This window comes from Sphaerodactylus townsendi, linkage group LG09 (assembly GCF_021028975.2).
Source record: "Sphaerodactylus townsendi isolate TG3544 linkage group LG09, MPM_Stown_v2.3, whole genome shotgun sequence".
In the NCBI taxonomy this organism is placed as follows: domain Eukaryota; kingdom Metazoa; phylum Chordata; class Lepidosauria; order Squamata; family Sphaerodactylidae; genus Sphaerodactylus; species Sphaerodactylus townsendi.
The window spans coordinates 76,935,898-76,956,424 of NC_059433.1; the positions used below are offsets into that span (position 1 = coordinate 76,935,898).

General features: G+C 52.9%; 1 protein-coding gene across 1 annotated transcript in view; it reads left to right on the forward strand.

Moving 5' to 3' along the window:
* Positions 1-17,732, forward strand: part of TAF2 (TATA-box binding protein associated factor 2) — an 81,889-nt gene extending 64,157 nt beyond the window's left edge. The window contains exon 27 of the mRNA XM_048508595.1: positions 17,660-17,732. Within this exon, the coding sequence (XP_048364552.1) occupies positions 17,660-17,732 (73 nt within the window). The remainder of the gene's footprint in view (positions 1-17,659) is intronic.
* The last annotated feature ends 2,795 nt before the right edge of the window (positions 17,733-20,527 follow it).

Here is a 20,527-nt window from a genome sequence, read left to right on the forward strand (position 1 = left end):
CCCCCCACCCCCCCCCCCCCCCACCCCCCCCCCCCCCCACCCCCCCCCCCCCCCACCCCCCCCCCCCCCCACCCCCCCCCCCCCCCACCCCCCCCCCCCCCCACCCCCCCCCCCCCCCACCCCCCCCCCCCCCCACCCCCCCCCCCCCCCACCCCCCCCCCCCCCCACCCCCCCCCCCCCCCACCCCCCCCCCCCCCCACCCCCCCCCCCCCCCACCCCCCCCCCCCCCCACCCCCCCCCCCCCCCACCCCCCCCCCCCCCCACCCCCCCCCCCCCCCACCCCCCCCCCCCCCCACCCCCCCCCCCCCCCACCCCCCCCCCCCCCCACCCCCCCCCCCCCCCACCCCCCCCCCCCCCCACCCCCCCCCCCCCCCACCCCCCCCCCCCCCCACCCCCCCCCCCCCCCACCCCCCCCCCCCCCCACCCCCCCCCCCCCCCACCCCCCCCCCCCCCCACCCCCCCCCCCCCCCACCCCCCCCCCCCCCCACCCCCCCCCCCCCCCACCCCCCCCCCCCCCCACCCCCCCCCCCCCCCACCCCCCCCCCCCCCCACCCCCCCCCCCCCCCACCCCCCCCCCCCCCCACCCCCCCCCCCCCCCACCCCCCCCCCCCCCCACCCCCCCCCCCCCCCACCCCCCCCCCCCCCCACCCCCCCCCCCCCCCACCCCCCCCCCCCCCCACCCCCCCCCCCCCCCACCCCCCCCCCCCCCCACCCCCCCCCCCCCCCACCCCCCCCCCCCCCCACCCCCCCCCCCCCCCACCCCCCCCCCCCCCCACCCCCCCCCCCCCCCACCCCCCCCCCCCCCCACCCCCCCCCCCCCCCACCCCCCCCCCCCCCCACCCCCCCCCCCCCCCACCCCCCCCCCCCCCCACCCCCCCCCCCCCCCACCCCCCCCCCCCCCCACCCCCCCCCCCCCCCACCCCCCCCCCCCCCCACCCCCCCCCCCCCCCACCCCCCCCCCCCCCCACCCCCCCCCCCCCCCACCCCCCCCCCCCCCCACCCCCCCCCCCCCCCACCCCCCCCCCCCCCCACCCCCCCCCCCCCCCACCCCCCCCCCCCCCCACCCCCCCCCCCCCCCACCCCCCCCCCCCCCCACCCCCCCCCCCCCCCACCCCCCCCCCCCCCCACCCCCCCCCCCCCCCACCCCCCCCCCCCCCCACCCCCCCCCCCCCCCACCCCCCCCCCCCCCCACCCCCCCCCCCCCCCACCCCCCCCCCCCCCCACCCCCCCCCCCCCCCACCCCCCCCCCCCCCCACCCCCCCCCCCCCCCACCCCCCCCCCCCCCCACCCCCCCCCCCCCCCACCCCCCCCCCCCCCCACCCCCCCCCCCCCCCACCCCCCCCCCCCCCCACCCCCCCCCCCCCCCACCCCCCCCCCCCCCCACCCCCCCCCCCCCCCACCCCCCCCCCCCCCCACCCCCCCCCCCCCCCACCCCCCCCCCCCCCCACCCCCCCCCCCCCCCACCCCCCCCCCCCCCCACCCCCCCCCCCCCCCACCCCCCCCCCCCCCCACCCCCCCCCCCCCCCACCCCCCCCCCCCCCCACCCCCCCCCCCCCCCACCCCCCCCCCCCCCCACCCCCCCCCCCCCCCACCCCCCCCCCCCCCCACCCCCCCCCCCCCCCACCCCCCCCCCCCCCCACCCCCCCCCCCCCCCACCCCCCCCCCCCCCCACCCCCCCCCCCCCCCACCCCCCCCCCCCCCCACCCCCCCCCCCCCCCACCCCCCCCCCCCCCCACCCCCCCCCCCCCCCACCCCCCCCCCCCCCCACCCCCCCCCCCCCCCACCCCCCCCCCCCCCCACCCCCCCCCCCCCCCACCCCCCCCCCCCCCCACCCCCCCCCCCCCCCACCCCCCCCCCCCCCCACCCCCCCCCCCCCCCACCCCCCCCCCCCCCCACCCCCCCCCCCCCCCACCCCCCCCCCCCCCCACCCCCCCCCCCCCCCACCCCCCCCCCCCCCCACCCCCCCCCCCCCCCACCCCCCCCCCCCCCCACCCCCCCCCCCCCCCACCCCCCCCCCCCCCCACCCCCCCCCCCCCCCACCCCCCCCCCCCCCCACCCCCCCCCCCCCCCACCCCCCCCCCCCCCCACCCCCCCCCCCCCCCACCCCCCCCCCCCCCCACCCCCCCCCCCCCCCACCCCCCCCCCCCCCCACCCCCCCCCCCCCCCACCCCCCCCCCCCCCCACCCCCCCCCCCCCCCACCCCCCCCCCCCCCCACCCCCCCCCCCCCCCACCCCCCCCCCCCCCCACCCCCCCCCCCCCCCACCCCCCCCCCCCCCCACCCCCCCCCCCCCCCACCCCCCCCCCCCCCCACCCCCCCCCCCCCCCACCCCCCCCCCCCCCCACCCCCCCCCCCCCCCACCCCCCCCCCCCCCCACCCCCCCCCCCCCCCACCCCCCCCCCCCCCCACCCCCCCCCCCCCCCACCCCCCCCCCCCCCCACCCCCCCCCCCCCCCACCCCCCCCCCCCCCCACCCCCCCCCCCCCCCACCCCCCCCCCCCCCCACCCCCCCCCCCCCCCACCCCCCCCCCCCCCCACCCCCCCCCCCCCCCACCCCCCCCCCCCCCCACCCCCCCCCCCCCCCACCCCCCCCCCCCCCCACCCCCCCCCCCCCCCACCCCCCCCCCCCCCCACCCCCCCCCCCCCCCACCCCCCCCCCCCCCCACCCCCCCCCCCCCCCACCCCCCCCCCCCCCCACCCCCCCCCCCCCCCACCCCCCCCCCCCCCCACCCCCCCCCCCCCCCACCCCCCCCCCCCCCCACCCCCCCCCCCCCCCACCCCCCCCCCCCCCCACCCCCCCCCCCCCCCACCCCCCCCCCCCCCCACCCCCCCCCCCCCCCACCCCCCCCCCCCCCCACCCCCCCCCCCCCCCACCCCCCCCCCCCCCCACCCCCCCCCCCCCCCACCCCCCCCCCCCCCCACCCCCCCCCCCCCCCACCCCCCCCCCCCCCCACCCCCCCCCCCCCCCACCCCCCCCCCCCCCCACCCCCCCCCCCCCCCACCCCCCCCCCCCCCCACCCCCCCCCCCCCCCACCCCCCCCCCCCCCCACCCCCCCCCCCCCCCACCCCCCCCCCCCCCCACCCCCCCCCCCCCCCACCCCCCCCCCCCCCCACCCCCCCCCCCCCCCACCCCCCCCCCCCCCCACCCCCCCCCCCCCCCACCCCCCCCCCCCCCCACCCCCCCCCCCCCCCACCCCCCCCCCCCCCCACCCCCCCCCCCCCCCACCCCCCCCCCCCCCCACCCCCCCTCCCCCAACCCCCCCCCCCCCCCACCCCCCCCCCCCCCCACCCCCCCCCCCCCCCATCCCCCCCCCCCCCCACCCCCCCCCCCCCCCCCCCCCCCCCCCCCCCCCCCCCCCCCCCCCCCCCCCTCCCCCCCCCCCCCCCCCCCCCCCCCCCCCCCCCCCCCCCAACCCTGTGCGCTTCTGCGGCTGCGCACGCGCGCAGCCGCTTCCCCGTCCCGGGTCGGAAAGGTGACCATCTGGTCACCTTAGGTAAGAACAATGGCAGAAAGAAAAGAAGAAAGGAGGAAAGAAGACCATCAAGAGATTTTTAGCAGAATTATTACTGGAAATTGCCCGGCCGCGGCGTTGCGTCTTCCAGTCTGGTGCAGGTGATGAAGAAAGGGAAAGCGAACGGTTCGAACATGTGTCATTGAACAATGCTTGCAAGGGAGGGGAGGGGCAAGGGGCCCCTCTCTCCCCTCCCTCTCTCCCATTCCCTTGCATGGCACCCCGCCCCCTCCCTCCCTAATGTTCCCCTTCCTCTGCTAGGGTGGGTGAGCAGGGGGCGAGCAAGTGGTCACAAGAGAGGACTGGAAAGTTAGTGACTCCTCCGTCCTTTTGTGTCACCTCTTGTCTGTCCTTAGACTGATACTCTCAGTTCTAATATCCTGCTTCTTGGAAGTTAGTAGCAGATAGCAGAATCCTAACTAGCTAGATAGCATAATGTTATCTTTCACTCTTTCCTATACTAAATGTAATTCTTAATAAACATTTCCTTTTTACCCTTTTAATCAGTGCGTTAGCCACTTCTCTGCGCAGTAAGCGCCAACATTTTTGGTTATGGGCACCAGGACTTAATTGCACTGATTCAAAGACAAAAGAAAATGTTGCCCCAGGCTCAGGTAGCCAGCAGGCAAGGAAAAAAGGTACGAAGATGGCTACCTTCTGGGGAGAGAGGTATGGAATTTGCATGGAAATGCTAACAGATGCAAATTTCTCAACATGAAGACTGTGCATGAAAGTGACACTACAGCAGGAAAATCTGTGGAGATTTCTCTCAACTCTGAAACCAGCTCAGCCAGATAAAATCTTGAACAAATGGAATTCAAAAGCCAGAGGCATTATTATTATACTTTATCAGATCAATTATTGACTAAGACAGACACTTTTGAAGCAGCAGCTGAGCTTTGGGAAGAGTTAGAAAAACGTGTAGCAAATAAATCTTCAAAAACAGTGATGTTTTTGCATTATCAACTGCTTATGAAACAAATGCCCAAAGCCGAAGGAGATTATTTAAATCAGCATATCAATTAATGCTGAAGCTAACCGATCAGCTGAAGTTAACCAGGAAGATTTTGGAAAATGATGACTTGATTCTGTATTTGTTAAATTCATTGCTGAAGAGCTATGAAAATTTGGTCACCATAATTAAAAGTAAATACAATTTAACTTTGGCACAAGTTGTTGGTGAGTTGAAAGACGAGAGCGTGAGGAGAACGTTTGTTCAAAGCGCAAATGATTGACAAGTGTTAGCTACACACAACAAAAAAAGAATCTTTGCAATGGTCACCCCTGCAGAGCCTATGTTTGTGGGCCAACTTTATTCTGCTTTCTCCAAAGATCTTTGCAGTCTTAGATCAGATATGGTAATATCATGTATTCAGAGATTTTGGGGTGTTTACCTGGGAAATTTCAATTATATTTGTTCCTGGTGAAGAGTTAGTATAACAGATGTCTATGATCTTGGCAAATCTTAAGTGATCATAATGTGGTCTGAAGCAAACTTTTCCATGTGTATTTATGACTCCCCATCAGGAATTCCTGGGCTGGAATTTTTGTTATGTAATTTACAGATTAGTCTTATGCATGTTTGCTCAGAAGTAAGTCCCATTAAGTCCAGTGGTTTCAGCCTCACAACCTAATCTTACACAGAGTAAAAATCAGCAGGCTTAAGTGTGCTCATCTTTGGGTGGCAAATGTCTTTCTCTAAGGCTTATAAACCACAAACCTTGTTTTCTTGCTTCGAACTCTGGACATCTTTGACAACTGTCTGATGACTAAATCCCTTTGGAAAATACAGGACATAGCATAGCTGATGATCAAAGTACAGTGACTTAAAAAGCGTTTTCTTCACACTGAGAACTCCAATCGAAGCTGTGCCAAAAAGTTAAAATTATAGAGTGGCCGACGAAAAGCATCGCCAGTTCTGAGTTGTGGGATCTTGTCACAGGCACAAGACGGGCCCTCTTAAATACCAGCTCAAAGTAAACTTTTCTGTTAATTGAACCTTTGGGAAATCCAGTGGGGACCATATTATTGTTGTATGGCTCAGATCACATTGATCCAAGGCAGTAATTGTCAAATGATGGGTTGGGACCTTCCGTTGAGTAACTGGAGACCGGCGGCAACAAGTTACTAAGGCCACTGGGCAGCTATCCAGAAAAGATTTCAGTGGTCAACTGTATACACAAGAGTTGCCCATTTCATCACACACACTCCTCCACTCCGTACCTAGCGCAGCATGAGATTTACTCAACCTGAACATCCACGTGAAAAACCAGGGTTATTCAAGGTAGTTTAAAAAATGGTTAACCAATATTGGCAGAGTAAAGATGGGGTCAGTGCAAAAGGATCCAGGAGTGTTTAAATGGCTTTATAATGGGATAATTTAGATTTACGGAGGATCCATCAATGGCTACTAGCCAGGTTCAGTATTTCCAGCTACCCCCTTCAGGGGCAGGCTCAGCTTCTGTATTCTGTTGTTGAACCTCCAGAGAAATTGTTAGTCTCTGTGTTAAACAGGATGCCAGGGTGAAGGAACAAGTGGTCTGCTTCAGCAGGGCTCTTGTTATGTTCTTTGATTTGAAGTATTCTAGAGTCTTGGGTTGCTATACAATTGGTTATGACAACCAAACAGAGGTGGGATCCAGCAGGTTCTCACAGGTTCCCGAGAGTAGGTTACTAATTATTTGTGTGTGCCGAGAGGGGGTTACTAATTGGTGATTTTGCCACGTGATTTTTGCCTTTGAGATTCACGTCCACTCCCTCTCAGCAGTATTAGCATGCAAGAACAGTAAACGAGAGCCAGTCTAGCAGGAGGTGCACCGGCGTGCGTGGCAGCCTGCGCCTGCGTGCATTCATCTCCTACTCAAAGACCGGGGCAGCGGCTGCATCCTTGCCACAGCCCCACCCAGGAATGCCCTGCCCCTGGAATGCCCTGCCATGCCCCCGTCATGCCCCGGCCAGCCCCATTGGCGCTACGCCACAGTTTGAATCCCACCACCATGGGAACCTGTTACTAAAATTTTTGGATCCCACCACTGCAACCAACCCTTGCAATACTGAGGGGAATTATCTTAGTTGCCCTGTAGTTCATTTAATTAATGTCTTATTTGTAGGAAAAAGAATATATTTTCTCCTGATCGATACCTTTTATAGCAGGAAATAGTCAAAACTTCAGTACATATATCTGAAGTACCAAATAACTCAGTATGCTACATCTACTAAATCTTTGTAGAACAGCTTTTGATCGGCATTATGTTTAATGTTTGCATTTCAGACTCCTATAATAACAGGAAGAAAAAGTTTAGCAAATTCTTAACACCCTGAAGAAAGATATACTCCTGTTTATCAAGGATATCAGATATGATGAAATTATTCCTGATTTTTTTCCTCATAATTTCACTCTTTTCAGCATGGAAGTCAGTTTCAGACATAAAATGTATTAACTGTAGCAGTACTTGTAAGACTCTAGGCCAGGGGTAGGGAACCTTGGCTCGAGAGCTGCATGCGGCTCTTCTGCCCTTGCACTGCGACTCCATGAGCCGACTGTCGCCTTACGCCCCATCCGATGGCAGGAGGCAGCAGGCCAACTAATCAGCTGGAGCGGCCAGTGGGCGCTCTCGGCGGCGTTAAGGCGCTCACCAAGCGGCTGAGCCGTTACCCGGCTTCATCCTTGCCCGCCCTGGAGGCAGCAGGGCAGGCGCACCAATGGCCCACAGCCGGCTGGGCCGCGCCACAGGCTTCCCCTCTCGCCTGCCCCGTTCGAGCGAGGCGGGCGCTTTCCCGGTAGCCGGCGAGGCCGAGCCGCTGGCCCCATCCTTGCCATTCCGCCTGCCTGCCTGCCACACTGCGACTGGCAGAACACGGAGCAGCATCCATGCGCTTCTCAGAAATGAGTGGAGTAAAAAAGGTTAAAAAGGCGAAGCCCACAATATATATATAGTGTTATCTTTATTTTAAATGTCAAAAATTATTTGCGGCTCCAAGTGTTTTCTTTTCCCATGGAAAACGGGTCCAAATGGCTCTTTGTGTGTTAAAGGTTCCCTATCCCTGCTCTAGGCTTTTCCTCAAGGGATTTTTTTCTGTTGGTTCTGGCCCCATACTGCTTTGGTTCATCCCCTGATTTCCACACATGTTTGTGCCTTTGGTTATTCCCTGTTTTTTTCCCCCTGATTCTTTTGAAATCATTTTTTCCCTGATCTTTTTCTGGAAGTCGATTTTGAGTTGCCTTTTTCCTGATACTTAATGTTTGTACAAGTTTTCTTTGTCCAACCTGCTCCCACTCATTTCTAGCCCATTTTTCAATTATTGGGTTGTTGTCATGTAGAAGGTCCCAAGTACAATCTGCTTGGCATACAGAAGATCCCAAGTGATCAGCTGTTGAAAAAAAGAGGATCAGGTGATGTGAAGGACTTTTACTGGGAATCCTGAAGAACTGTTGACCAGTCTGAGTACACTTTGAGGGACTGATGGTCTGATTCAGTATAAGCAGCTTCATATGTTTATAATACATTGCTTACGGATTTTATATTCAAAACCAATTAACAAGACTTTAGAACAGAGATTCTACCTCACAGGGTGTTTGTTGTGAGGGGGGAAGGGCAAGGAGATTGTAAGCCCCTTTGAGTCTCCTGCAGGAGAGAAAGGGGGGATATAAATCCAAACTCCTCCTCCTCCTCCTCCTCCTCCTCCTCCTCCTCCTCCTCTTCTTCTTCTTCTTCTTCTTCTTCTTCTTCTTCTTCTTCTTAACCATTAAAATACTGGGATTAATGGACAGTAGACATGGCCATGGCCATGGCCATAGACATTGATGGCTTCAAAATATTGCCTTCCCTTCCGTCATCCAGCAGCAGTCTTCTGGCAATCCCAAGCCCCAAGGACATTTGACTGGCCTCTACTTGAGCCAAAGCCTTTTCAGCAGAGATGGGATGAAGCCTATTTGCACCTATTTGGTAGAACCGGTTACTAAAATTTTCTCAGTTTGGAGAACCGGTTATTAATGATTTACTCCACTAGGGACAAAGGGGTAATCTCTGGGCGTTTCCCCACCTACCTTTGCTGCCCTTTGCTGCACGCTACTCTCAGCGCGCGGCATCTCTGGCACGTGCCCAGGCGTGCCCGGGCTCTGCGCGGGGTCATCGAAAGGTGCCGTTTTGAGGAGCACCAGGGATGCCGTGCGCTGAGGGGGTGCGAAAGCAGCAGCGTCGGGGCGGCTGCGTTGTCGCCGCCCCTGTAATGGGGTGTGCCGGGGGACCCCACGCTACTTGAGGAGAGTAGCGCGGGGCTTAAGGTAAGTGGGGAAAGGGCCCCTGTCCCTGGGTACAACAAATCTCATCAAGTGGGGGATGCAAAATCGCCCCCCAGGGCCCCCTGTGCCCCCTGCCCCCCAAGGCACCCCCCCCCGGTGTGTATGAACTGTATGAAATAATAAAATATATAGTAATTCTATTTTTTTGTTCATTGGTATAAAGGTTGGGAAAGTATTATAGGTAAAGATTTTTCATTTTCCTTTTTGCCTTTGAAATTTATATTGGAAAGAGAGGAGTTTAAACTACTCTTTTAGATTAAGGATTTTGGATCTCTCCCTCTGTTAGTTTTCTTTCAAGTGGAATAGATAAAGTAGTTATAGGACTCTGAAGGGGAAGTAGAAAGTAGGGAGGGAGGGAAATATGGGAAGGAGGGATGCAATATAGGGTGTTTTAGTTGGGGGGGGGTTTGAGAGAGATAGACAATTAAGATATGTTTGTAATATGTTAACAATTGTAAACAGTTTTTGGTTTCTCTCCTTACTTATGTTATTATTTAAAATCAATCAATATAATTATAATTAAAATCAATCAATATAATTATATAAAAAAGAAATAATACACTACCTTTCGGTATATTGCTTTTTAAATACTTTAAACAGTCATTATTTGAATCTAGATGTGGGAAGCTTAAGGGTTACGCTGCTCAGGATAACACTTTCCGTTCAGAGTATCCACATCTACGGCAGCGTAGGGCTTAAGCAAGACCGACAAGGCTTGGATAAATAAAGTGATTTATTGAGATGCTGACCTAGTGTCAGCACATATCGCACAAACACTCGCTGCCTAGCATGCCTGTATAAGTACACTTTCTCCCGTCGGGGGCCCGGGAGAACCAAAGACAACCCACCACCATTCATTAACAAAATTCAAAACAACCAATCATTCATTTGCAACATGCAGGAACCAATCAGTGTCCGATAGGCATCCCCTTCTCAAGTTTCGCGCCAGAGCAGAGGCGATGGCATTAATCACACTGGCGGGGGGGGGGGACACACAAAAGGTTTTCTCAGGTGTCGGGGTCAGGAAGCAAAGGCGTTAGTAGAGTCCCTTATCTGCCTGCTGGCCAGTTAGAGCAGGGCAAAACCGACCGAGGGTGCCCTTTGTCCGGCGTGCATCAGGGAGACTTTTACGTGAATGGGAAGGGTCCGGGTGGGGCAGAGATGGCTCTCTGCCTTGGGCCAAGGAGGTTCCATACAATCACAAATACAGGGAAACTTACAAATCCTATTTCTACCTAATACAAATCAGTTTCTACCTAAACAAATACAAAACGGAATAAATCCTCCAATCGTTTTAATTCAGACATAGTCCAGGAGCGGGATTCTCTCCTGGCTCCGCTATCAGAACTGCACCAGGGGTGCACGCGTGTCCTTGCCACAGCCCTGCCCAAGAATGCCCCGCCCCCAGAATGCCTGGCCACGTTTCCACGGGGATTTGAGCCTGGGTATCCCTGATGCTAGTGCAGTGGTTCTCAACCTGGGGGTCGGGACCCCATTGGGGGTCGAATGACCCTTTCCCAGGGGTCGCCTAAGACTCTCTGCATCAGTGTTCTCCATCTGTAAAATGGATAAATGTTAGGGTTGGGGGTCACCACAACATGAGGAACTGTATTAAAGGGTCGTGGCATTAGGAAGGTTGAGAACCACTGTCCTAGAGAGACACTCAGACCACTATATCATGCTGACTGCCTTCATGGGTAGAATGAACAACACCATAAGGATATGTTTTAACTATGCTGAAAGATGGACTCAATTAATAGTACAGAGAGAATATGAGCTGCCTTTGTTCATTATAACCCCTCTTTCATTTTCTGTTGCATGGTAGCCAGCTTAAATCTCTGCTTTACTGTCATTCATGTTTTCCCCCCAATGGAATACTTGACAGAGCAAGACAGTCCCAAAGATTATGTTTTGACACTATGGGTTTAAGCACTTTAGGGCAAAAGTGAAAGTGATAAGATGCCAAGTAAACACTGCTGAATCCTCAGGAATTTCAAGCCCATTTTGCAAACCACAACAGCTATTGCCCCTAAGTTTCTGCCTGAACAGTTCAGAGAGCCTGTCAGCTAGAGCGATTAGAACGATTGTGCCTTTCCTTTGAGCTGCTTCTCAAGTCGCATCTTCTGAGAGCCTTTTAGGCGCCTTCCACAAGTGTGGAATAATGCACTTCCAATCCACTTTCAATGCACTTTGCAGCTGGATTTTACTGTGCAGAATAGCAAAATCCACTTGCAAACAATTGTGAAAGTGGGTTGAAAGTGCATTATTCTGCATGTGTGGAAGGGGCCTTAATTCTGCCTTTTAATCAACTGTTACAGGAGCTCTTCCCTCCTTTGAATCTGATCACCTAACAGGAAGATGAGGCAGCAGTACAACCTATTTCAAGCCATGCATTCCTGGTCAGAACAGCACAGCCCACAAAGTAGATGGGAGGAATCATGAGATAAGGGCAAAACTCACAGTCAGCAAAGGGAAAGTTGCTAACAAATATTTTGCTGTGAGGAAAGGCTAGAGATCTGGGGACTTTCAAAAGTCTATGTGTGGGATGAAAATGACAAAGGAAGTATACTGTTGCCAACTCCAGGTAGGGAAATTCTTGGAGATTTGGAGGTAGAGACTGGGGCAGGAGCTCAGCAGTGTGTAATGCCAAAGAGGTGTATATAGGAAAAATCTGAGTTTTCTGCCCCCCCTCATAGGGGCGGTCACCCTCCCCCACCACGACTGGTGATTTTCGCCCCCCCACGTGACTACATGGCAGCAGCCCGGGGACATTTGACCCCATAGAGTCTACCCTTTACTTCAAGGGAACTGGTCTCTGTAGTCCAAAGGCCATTTTGAGGGAAGCCTAAAGGGAGGCCATGATATAGGTTTATGAGGTGACGCACAATTTGACAGAAAACAACTTTCCCTCTCTTTTGCTAGAATTCAGGGCTGTCCAGTGAAGTTGACGGATGATAGCTGAAGGCTAGACAAAAAAGAAGTCATCACATAATCTATAATTAATCTGTAAAACTTGCAGCTGCAGGACCCAGGATGTAACAATGGCTGTTTGCTTATAGAGCATTAACAGGGAAGTATGCAAATTAATGGAGGATGAGCCAAGAAGTAGCCATGATGGGTAAATGAAACCTTAATGTTCAAAGGAAATAGACCTCTGCATGAGTAGAATGTTTGATATTGATATTCATTTTTTAAAAGGGAAAGGAACAGGTTTCTAGCTCTCAAGGTTTCAGAGATATGTAAGGAGACAATTTAATGTTCAATTAGCTAAATCTTTAACATACAGTGAAACTGGTCTTAATAGTATAGAAGTGTGACAGTACCAGATACTACTTTTCTCACTTGGTGGGAGTGGCATACCGGGCCTAAATGACGCCTGGGGGCATGACTGGCTCCTTCCCCCCATCTCCCTGCACCCCACTTATGGGAGCCAGCAGCGTGGCCAGGTAAGAGCATGGCAGCTCCTGTACATTTATTGAAAATCCTTACCATCTGATAGGACTTGTCTCCTTATTGCTTGCTTGTGTCTGCCTTGTGCCAACCAACATTTTTTATAAACCATGTAGTGCTGCTAAGTTTTGGACTGGCTTCTGCAACTGTGCCTTTAAGAGCAGCTTGATCTGCAGGAATTAACACTGACAACGCATATGGGGGAAAAGTCACTTTCTGACTTCATCGGCTTGCTCTTAAAGGTACAGAAGCCATTTATGATTTTTCTCTAGACAGCTGGCAGCCATCCCATATTTTTAACAACCGAGATCTTAATTTCTGAGACATTCTGTGTTTTGCGTGGACCTTTTGATCCTCTTGCCCTTGTGCCATGGTGGAATTAACATACTCGCTGTTCTTTGTTATGCAGCCTAATCCTATGCGTGTTCACTCAGAAGTAAGCATCCCAAGGAACTGTGTGTAGGAGTGTTGCCATACACACACACATATGGAAGCAAGATCCACTTTGTCCAGTGGAACTTACTTGCAAATAAATTGCACGAGGCCTCTTCTGCACATGCAGAATAATGCACTTTCAATCCACTTTCACAATTGTTTGCAAGTGGATTTTGCTATTCTGCACAGTAAAATCCAGCTGTGATACACCTCTGAAGATGCCAGCCACAGTTGCAGCTGAAACTTTAGGAACAAGATCTACCAGACCACGGCCACACAGCCCGGAAAACCCACCAGAACCAGTTGAATCCAGCCGTGAAAGCCTTGACAATACATGGGCCCTAAGATTGTATTCTTCAACTTTACCTGGTTGTCTATGCCACTGAATGCAACAGGACTTCTGAGTTATCTAGCCTGTAACTTAAACTGGAGGAAGATTTGAGGATTTCACTTCTTTGCTCGGAAAGGCCATTATAACGTTTTGTTTGCCGCCAGGGGTGTTTATATGTTCTGAAAGTTTGCTCTAAGCAGTTTTTTTTTAAAAGAAAGGCTAGTCAGTGAAACAACTCCACCACTATCTTGCTGGCTGCGCAGCATAACCTCTGGGAACAGAAAGCCTCCCTTAAATGCGGTGGTGGTCAAAGGAATTCGACGCCTATCAGGCTGATGCCTTTGAAAGCGGTTTGGGGATGACACTTTCCATGGAGTCATTTCAGGGAAAGGTTATGTGCCGAGAGCCTGAAAGGGGAAAGGGGGGAGGAATCACGCAAGCAGCCCTTTTGTTTGAAAAGGCATCTTCCAATTGCACCATTGTCCTCTACGGACAGCTGGCACCCTGACTTCATTGGACCAATCTCAAAAGCAAAAGCTTACCCAGTGGACAAACAATCATAGCCAGAGAGAATCTTGCGTCTTACGGGCTTTGGGGGAACAACAGAGAGCAGGAAAAAAAGGGAGATAAAGGCAGGTGCCGATTGATCAATGGATAAGAAGAGCAAACTGGTAGGAATGTTTTGCCCTCTCTCCCTTCTTGTTCATTGTATTGTTTTTTTTAAGGTGGTTATCAGTGTGTTATGACAATAGGTCACATTCATGTCTTTGTGTTTAAGGTTGCAATCCTATCTGCACTTGCATGGGGATAAAGTTGTGCTCAGTTCTCTGAAGTTTGCTTGCACCAGCTACAGGCAGAATTAGGACCTCAAATAAGTAGATTCTGCTATGTGTATGTGTGTGAAGCGCCACCAAGTCACAGCCATCTTATGGCGTACCCAGTAAGGGGTTTTCAAGGCAAGTGAGACGCAGAGGTGGTCTTTCTTGGAGAACCTCTTCCCAAGTACTGACCCTGCTTTACTTTCGAGATCTGGCTGCCCCACTCCGCCTTTGCCCGTTGAGTCTGCAAAATATACTCTAGATATTTGGCCTTAGATTTAAGACTGCAGAACAGAGGTGGGATCCAGCAGGTTCTCACCAGTTCCCGAGAGTGGGTTACTAATTATTTGTGTGTGCCGAGAGGGGGTTACTAATTGGGTCTGCTTTTCCATTAGAAAATCCATTAGGTCCAAAAATCACAAAGTCCTGTTGTTTCCTATGTGGCTGGTTAGCGAAGGTAGAAAACGGGATAATTCTCCCTGTTGGGCTGTTTTAAAAACATGTTTTAGAAATATGGTAAAGTTCCTTGTCTAAGGAAAGTATCCTTCTTTTGATTTCTAGAAACAAAATTAAGTATTTGAAAGTATTAAGTATTTGACAGGCAGTCGATTAGAGAAGTAGTTGTTTCTGTTGGCAGTAGACGATAGGACTTGCTAGAATGAGTTTAAATTATGGACAGAAAGATACCAGCTGGAAATTAGGAACTTTTTTTTACAGTAAGAGTTTTTTACAGTAACAGAGAAATTATTAATGCCCTGCCCCCGGAATGCCTGGCTACGCCCCTGCCGTGCCCCGTCCAGCCCCATTGGCGCTATGCCACTGTTTGAATCCCACCACCATGGGAACCTGTTACTAAAATTTTTGGGTCTCACCACTGCCGCAGAAGGTATTTAAAATAAACCTAATTGCATCAATGATATTCTGAAAATGTTGCGAGCCAAAAGCAGTGCCCAATTTTAAGCAGCAGTATTGAATCATGATCTGGGTGCTGTTAAGACGGCACCCCAAATCATTATTTCTAGAATGTGAATCCTAAGAGAGTTGGTGACCCTTCCTTGTATGTAACCTAGTTTACAAAACATGAAAACAGCGTGATGTTGCTGATTTCTCCCTTTCGCTTTCCTATGTTTTGATAATACTAAAGAGAAGCTAGTTGGACCTGAATGCATGATGATTTTAGAGTCTGGGCAAAGTAGTTTACCAAGGCACTGCACGAAAAGGCACTGCACGAAAGAAGAAGACGAAGAGTTTGGATTTATATCCCTCCTTTCTCTCCTGTAGGAGACTCAAAGGGGCTTACAATCTCCTTGCCCTTCCCCCCTCACAACAAACACCCTGTGAGGTGGGTGGGGCTGAGAGAGCTCTGAGAAGCTGTGACTAGCCCAAGATCACCCAGCTGGCGTGTGTGGGAGTGTACAGGCTAATCTGAATTCCCCAGATAAGCCTCCACAGCTCAGGCAGCAGAGCGGGGAATCAAACCCGGTTCCTCCAGATAAGATACACGAGCTCTTAACCTCCTACGCCACTGCGAAAAGGCACTGCACGAAAGGCACTGCAGACTATTTCAGCCAGAAAAATCTGGGAGATACATGTCAAAATGTCCACTGTGCCACAGCGGCCCACTAGACACCTTGGAGTGGTTACATGCTCTCAGTTGAAACTACCTCACAGTTTGTGATTAAATGGAAGAGGGAAGAATGGTGTTATAAGCCACGTTGGGTCCCCAACGGGGGAAATAGTGTGTTAAAAATATCCACAGTAGATGGCACTTTTTCAGTTATGAGAAGCAACTTTAGAACTGCTGTGTTTTATAGTTATTGAGTCCCATAAGAATTATGAAAATCCAGCTGTGGAGCTGCAACAGAAAAGATATATGACTTGGCTTGCTGTGCTGGGAAGCAAAGCCAAGTTGGAAGAGACCATTATTATTAATAGATACATTTTTTTTGCCCTCTAAAAAATTCTGGAGGGTGTCTGATCCCTCCTGCTTGTTTGTTTATTTATTTAAAACATGTTAAAGCTGGCTTTTCACCCAACTTTGGGTTCCCAAGACAATGAACAATAAAAACATTTTTAAAAAAGATTTTAAAACACACAATTGTATTAACATGTTTAAAACAAAACACATAAACACAACTTTGGGTTCCAAGACAGTGAACCAATGTAAGTTGCTTTTGGTCTCTGTTGGGGAAGAAGGCAGGATATAAATAAAAATATGACCCAAGGCACTGTCCGCATAACAATTTAAATGGTGCAGAGCCCTTCAGGGATGGGGCGGGATATAAATCTAATAAAATAAAATAAATAAACTGGGGTGCAGGTGCAAGAGGAAACTGTGAGTTCACATTTAAATGTGAGCTCTTCACTGATTATCAAAAGGTTGGAAAGGGTCTTCCGCTCTATACCTAACTAGTTTGCCTGTGGTCCATTCCACACAATACAAATTAAATATTTTGAGGCAGGAAGAAGAGGTGTCTTGCCATTTCCTTCCTCTTCGAAGGATTCCTGGATGGCCTTTCATCCAAGTACCAACCCTGCTTAGTTTCTGAGATTCCATGCTGGCCCCCCTTCTCCAAAAAAAATGACTGAATTTTTCTGACTGAAATCCCCTCAGAGCAGATGTTTAACACACACAGTTAAGGGATTTGATGTTAACTCACAGGAATCCAAATCCAAAAACCTGACAAAACTTTTCTTCTCAGAGAGATACCTTCTCCTTCTCCAAGTGAACTGGTTGTTTCACCAATCAGAGTGCAGGTCAGCTTACCCAATCAGGATGCTTTCCCATTCCTAGGAAGTTTCCCCCCTTCCACTCTGTTGGGATAGTACCTTGTTCCACTGACTGCCTTGCATTTTTAGTCCTCTAATTTGCTATGCAGTCTATCATAATGGCCTTTATGTTCCCTTTTGTCATGTAGAATATTGGATGTGCAGAACAGTAACTACTTGGTAAACCTCAGGAGAAAGACACAACTGCACAATGGTGATTAAAAAAACAATATCGGTTAACAGCTGTTTGGCAAAAATATGGGATATCAAAACTGCTCAGACTTCATGTGGTTTACAAAAAATAAGGTATGCTTGTTGCATTAAGAAATCTTCACTCTGGTGCAGAGGCGTAGGGAGGGAAAATGACACCTGGGGCAACACCTGTTCCAGGTGCCCCCCGCACCCCCATGCCCCCTTACCTTAGTTGGTGGCGGTCCTGGGCAGCCTGGTGGGGTGGGGCCAAGGGGTGCCCTGCAGTAACCCTGCCAGGCTGCTCCTTCAGCTAGTGGAACCTCTGCAGGGCGCACCTCGGCCTGACAGAAGGAGCAGCCTGGCGGGGCGGGGCCAAGGAGCAGGGGCGTAGGAGCGATTTTCCACCCCCATGTGACTGGATGGCGGCCACCCGGGGTGTTTGTCCCCAGTGGCTCCGTTGAAGCTCCGCCTCTGCTCTGATGTGTCTTAGCAATTCAGCACGTGTCTGAAAAAGTCCAGAAGGTTTTTGAAGCTACTACATGTTGTTGTAGAGCTGTGAATATCGTACTCTGATCCTAAAGACAGAGAGCTGGTGTATTTCTTTTCCTGAATCTGCCTTTCTTGTTTAGAACCGAAGATAGCATACCTGGAATTCCCAGGCAGTCTCCCATTTAAAGATCAGCCAGACCCAAATTGGCTTGGCTTCAGGAAGGTGGGGACATAATGTACTTTAAGAGCACAAACCAGCAATTTTCTGATTAATGTTTTGGGCACGCTTAGGCAAACCACTCTGTCTGTTTGCCATAGCCTTCTGCCTAAAACATGACAATAATATTAATGGTTGTATTCCAGGGTTATTGAGAGTGACGTGAACCCACAAGATAGTACACAGAATAGTGACCGGCAGGATAACTTTCTGCAATAGGCTACTAACACTGGAGCCCAGTCTTAATGAAAACAATGGTTGTAATAATCCAATGTGAATGTAATAGCTAAGCTAAAGAAAAGATGTAAGATGAGTTAGCACTTAAAATTTTTAGAAGTGAAACTCGACAACCAGAAGGAGGGACATAATAAACTAAAACATTATTAGTTTTCTTGGTTTGGCCAGAACTGGTTCCAAACACTGTTGCATTCTTCTATCTGGGGAGTCCTTTGTGGGTGTGAACTAATCAGCTAATTCTCTGACCTTACATTTGCTGGTGAAAACCAGAAAGAATTGTAATTAAAAAATATCATTGAATATGTCAAATGCTCTTAGTTCTTGGGTTACCCAATAGCTGTGAGATATTCCACCGATGTGAATAGAGAGCACTGCAGCTGCTATTTTTTCTTTTGGGTGGGATCAGTTCTCCCAGGCCGTTTCCTCACGACCAGTGAGCGGGGGTGAATCGGCATAAATTATGCCGATGCACCCCCCTGGACCGTTCGCACAGACGGTCCCGGTAGGGGTGCAGGCGAAGGTGCAGCCTTCCCCAGCTGTCTTACCTTCTCCTGCTGGCTGCCGTTGTGTTGTGGAGGCCAGAGGACACGCCCCCCTGGCCAGATTGACAAGTCTGTAGACGGATGCCAGGAGTGTGTGTCCCCCTCCACAACGTGACGGCAGCCAGCAGGAGAAGGTAAGCCGACTGGGGAAGGCGGGAGGGAAACACCGCCTTCCATCTGCTGCCGTTCGCATGGCAGCGGGTGGAGGGGGCCACTTTTGAAAAACCTCGCTTGTGGAACCCCAGTTAGGGTTATCAGGTTCCCCCTTGGCCTCCAGTGGGGGATGGAAGGTAGGGTTGTTCTTGGAGATTTGGGGGTGGAGCCTGGGGAGGGCAGGGACCTCAGTGGGGTATGATGTCATAGAGTTCACCCACCAAAGCATCCATTTTCTCCAGGTGAATTGATCTCTATAGTCTGGAGATGAGTTAAAATCTGTATTTACCTGTACGGAAGATATCAAGAAGCAGTCATGGCCACACCAGCAGAAGTCAAAAATCAAGGTGTTGAATAAACCCTTTATTGTATTGTTCAAGATTTCTATAGCCGGAATTAACCAGATGTTGCGGGTTTTCCGGGCTGTGTATACAAGGTCAGGTAGTTTTTTGCTTCCAAAATTTTCCCCGCATCTATGGCTGGCACGTTCAATTAACTCCTTAAAGTACCATAGTTCAAAGCATTCTTAGGATCACTGTGTATATAATGTATGTTTCAGTTCTTTATATATCAGAGTACTAGACACCTTAGAACTGAGGAGGTTTTATTGATACCTAAATAAGCCTTTATCACTCAAGTGCAGGGTGTTATAACGTTGACTTTCAAGATCTTAAATAAGGTGTACAAGTTCAAAATTTTCATTTAGCTCAGATGTCACCAAGGATTTTAGCCTTAGAAACCACTCTGCCTCCTTCCTCAGAAGAGTCTTGTCAGAAGAGTCTGATACTTACTCTAGCACTCAAAAAGTGGTACCTATTGTGGTATGGGTCCCCCCCCCCCAGAAACGTGCATCAAGAGGGGCTCATGTTTTTCTGAGCAAAATGTTATTTCTGCCTTCAGTAATGTATGTTTTCAGACACCTTGGTTCCCCAGAATAGCTGTTTTGGCATGCGCACAAGATGGCATAAATGATGTTTTTAGAGTTACATATTGTACAGTTCTTCAACATGCATGCAATGTGTAAATCTACAATAAGAACAATGACCAAATCTGTAATGCTACACTGGTAATTTAATGCCTGGTAAAGTGCTGTTTCTTGATTAGAGAGGTGTCACTGGGCGTTTTTCCACTCGAGTAGAATAGTGTCGACTCATGAGGCTGAAAGGCCCATCGTGTTAACCCCTTCGCTGTTTCCACAGCAGCCGAGGTGTCCTGCCGAGCCGAAGTTCAGAGGGCTGGATCACCTCTTCATCATCATTCGCCATATCTGATTGGCTGCTGCTCGCTGGAATGGCGGTAACGCAAGGCCCTTTTAAAAAAAAAAAAAAATTGTTGCCATTTCGTTTTCACGAAGCGGGCGGCCCACCTACCCTTCGCCACCGCGCATGATCAGAGTGTTACACTGTTACACCGGCGCTGAAGTCTTCCGCTTCACCGCCTCTGTGATTGGCTGGACTCCGGCTAATCGACCTGACTTAACGCTTTCCCACTGGCCGGGTTTTTTCTTGAGTTCAACCTTAGCTTCGCCGGCTCCACCCTACCCATCGCTGATGGATTCGAAAATTTAATGGCAGAACGGAGCAGAGCAGGACGAACCTATGTCGAACTCAGCAGATGTGGGGAGCACTTGGGTTGAACATAGGTCGAACTTGAGTTCGCATGGTGAGTGGGAAAACGCCCACTATGAACTAACTGACCTGTTAAATTAGAAATTCTTTTGAAAGATAGAACTGGTTTTCATTCGCAATCAGAAATCCCATCTAATATAAGCCAATTTGATGCTCACAAAGAGTATTAAACTAAAAAAGGTTACACATTTAAAAAAACCCCTTTTCATTGCTCTATATAATGATATGTGAATTTAAGGCTGCCCCCTCTTTTTTTCTTACATCATACTTCGAAAAATCCCTTGTCTGTCTTTCAGGTAAATGGGGTACTTTGGAGAAGATGTGTGGCTTTTTATTCCTGTAAATCAACTTCTGACTGACTTCACAGTTCCTATTAACTACAAGGTTCTGAGAAGGCACTCCACTTTAGTCCCAGGGGCCACGAGAAGTTGGTGCTGGCTTATGAAGTGTGGAG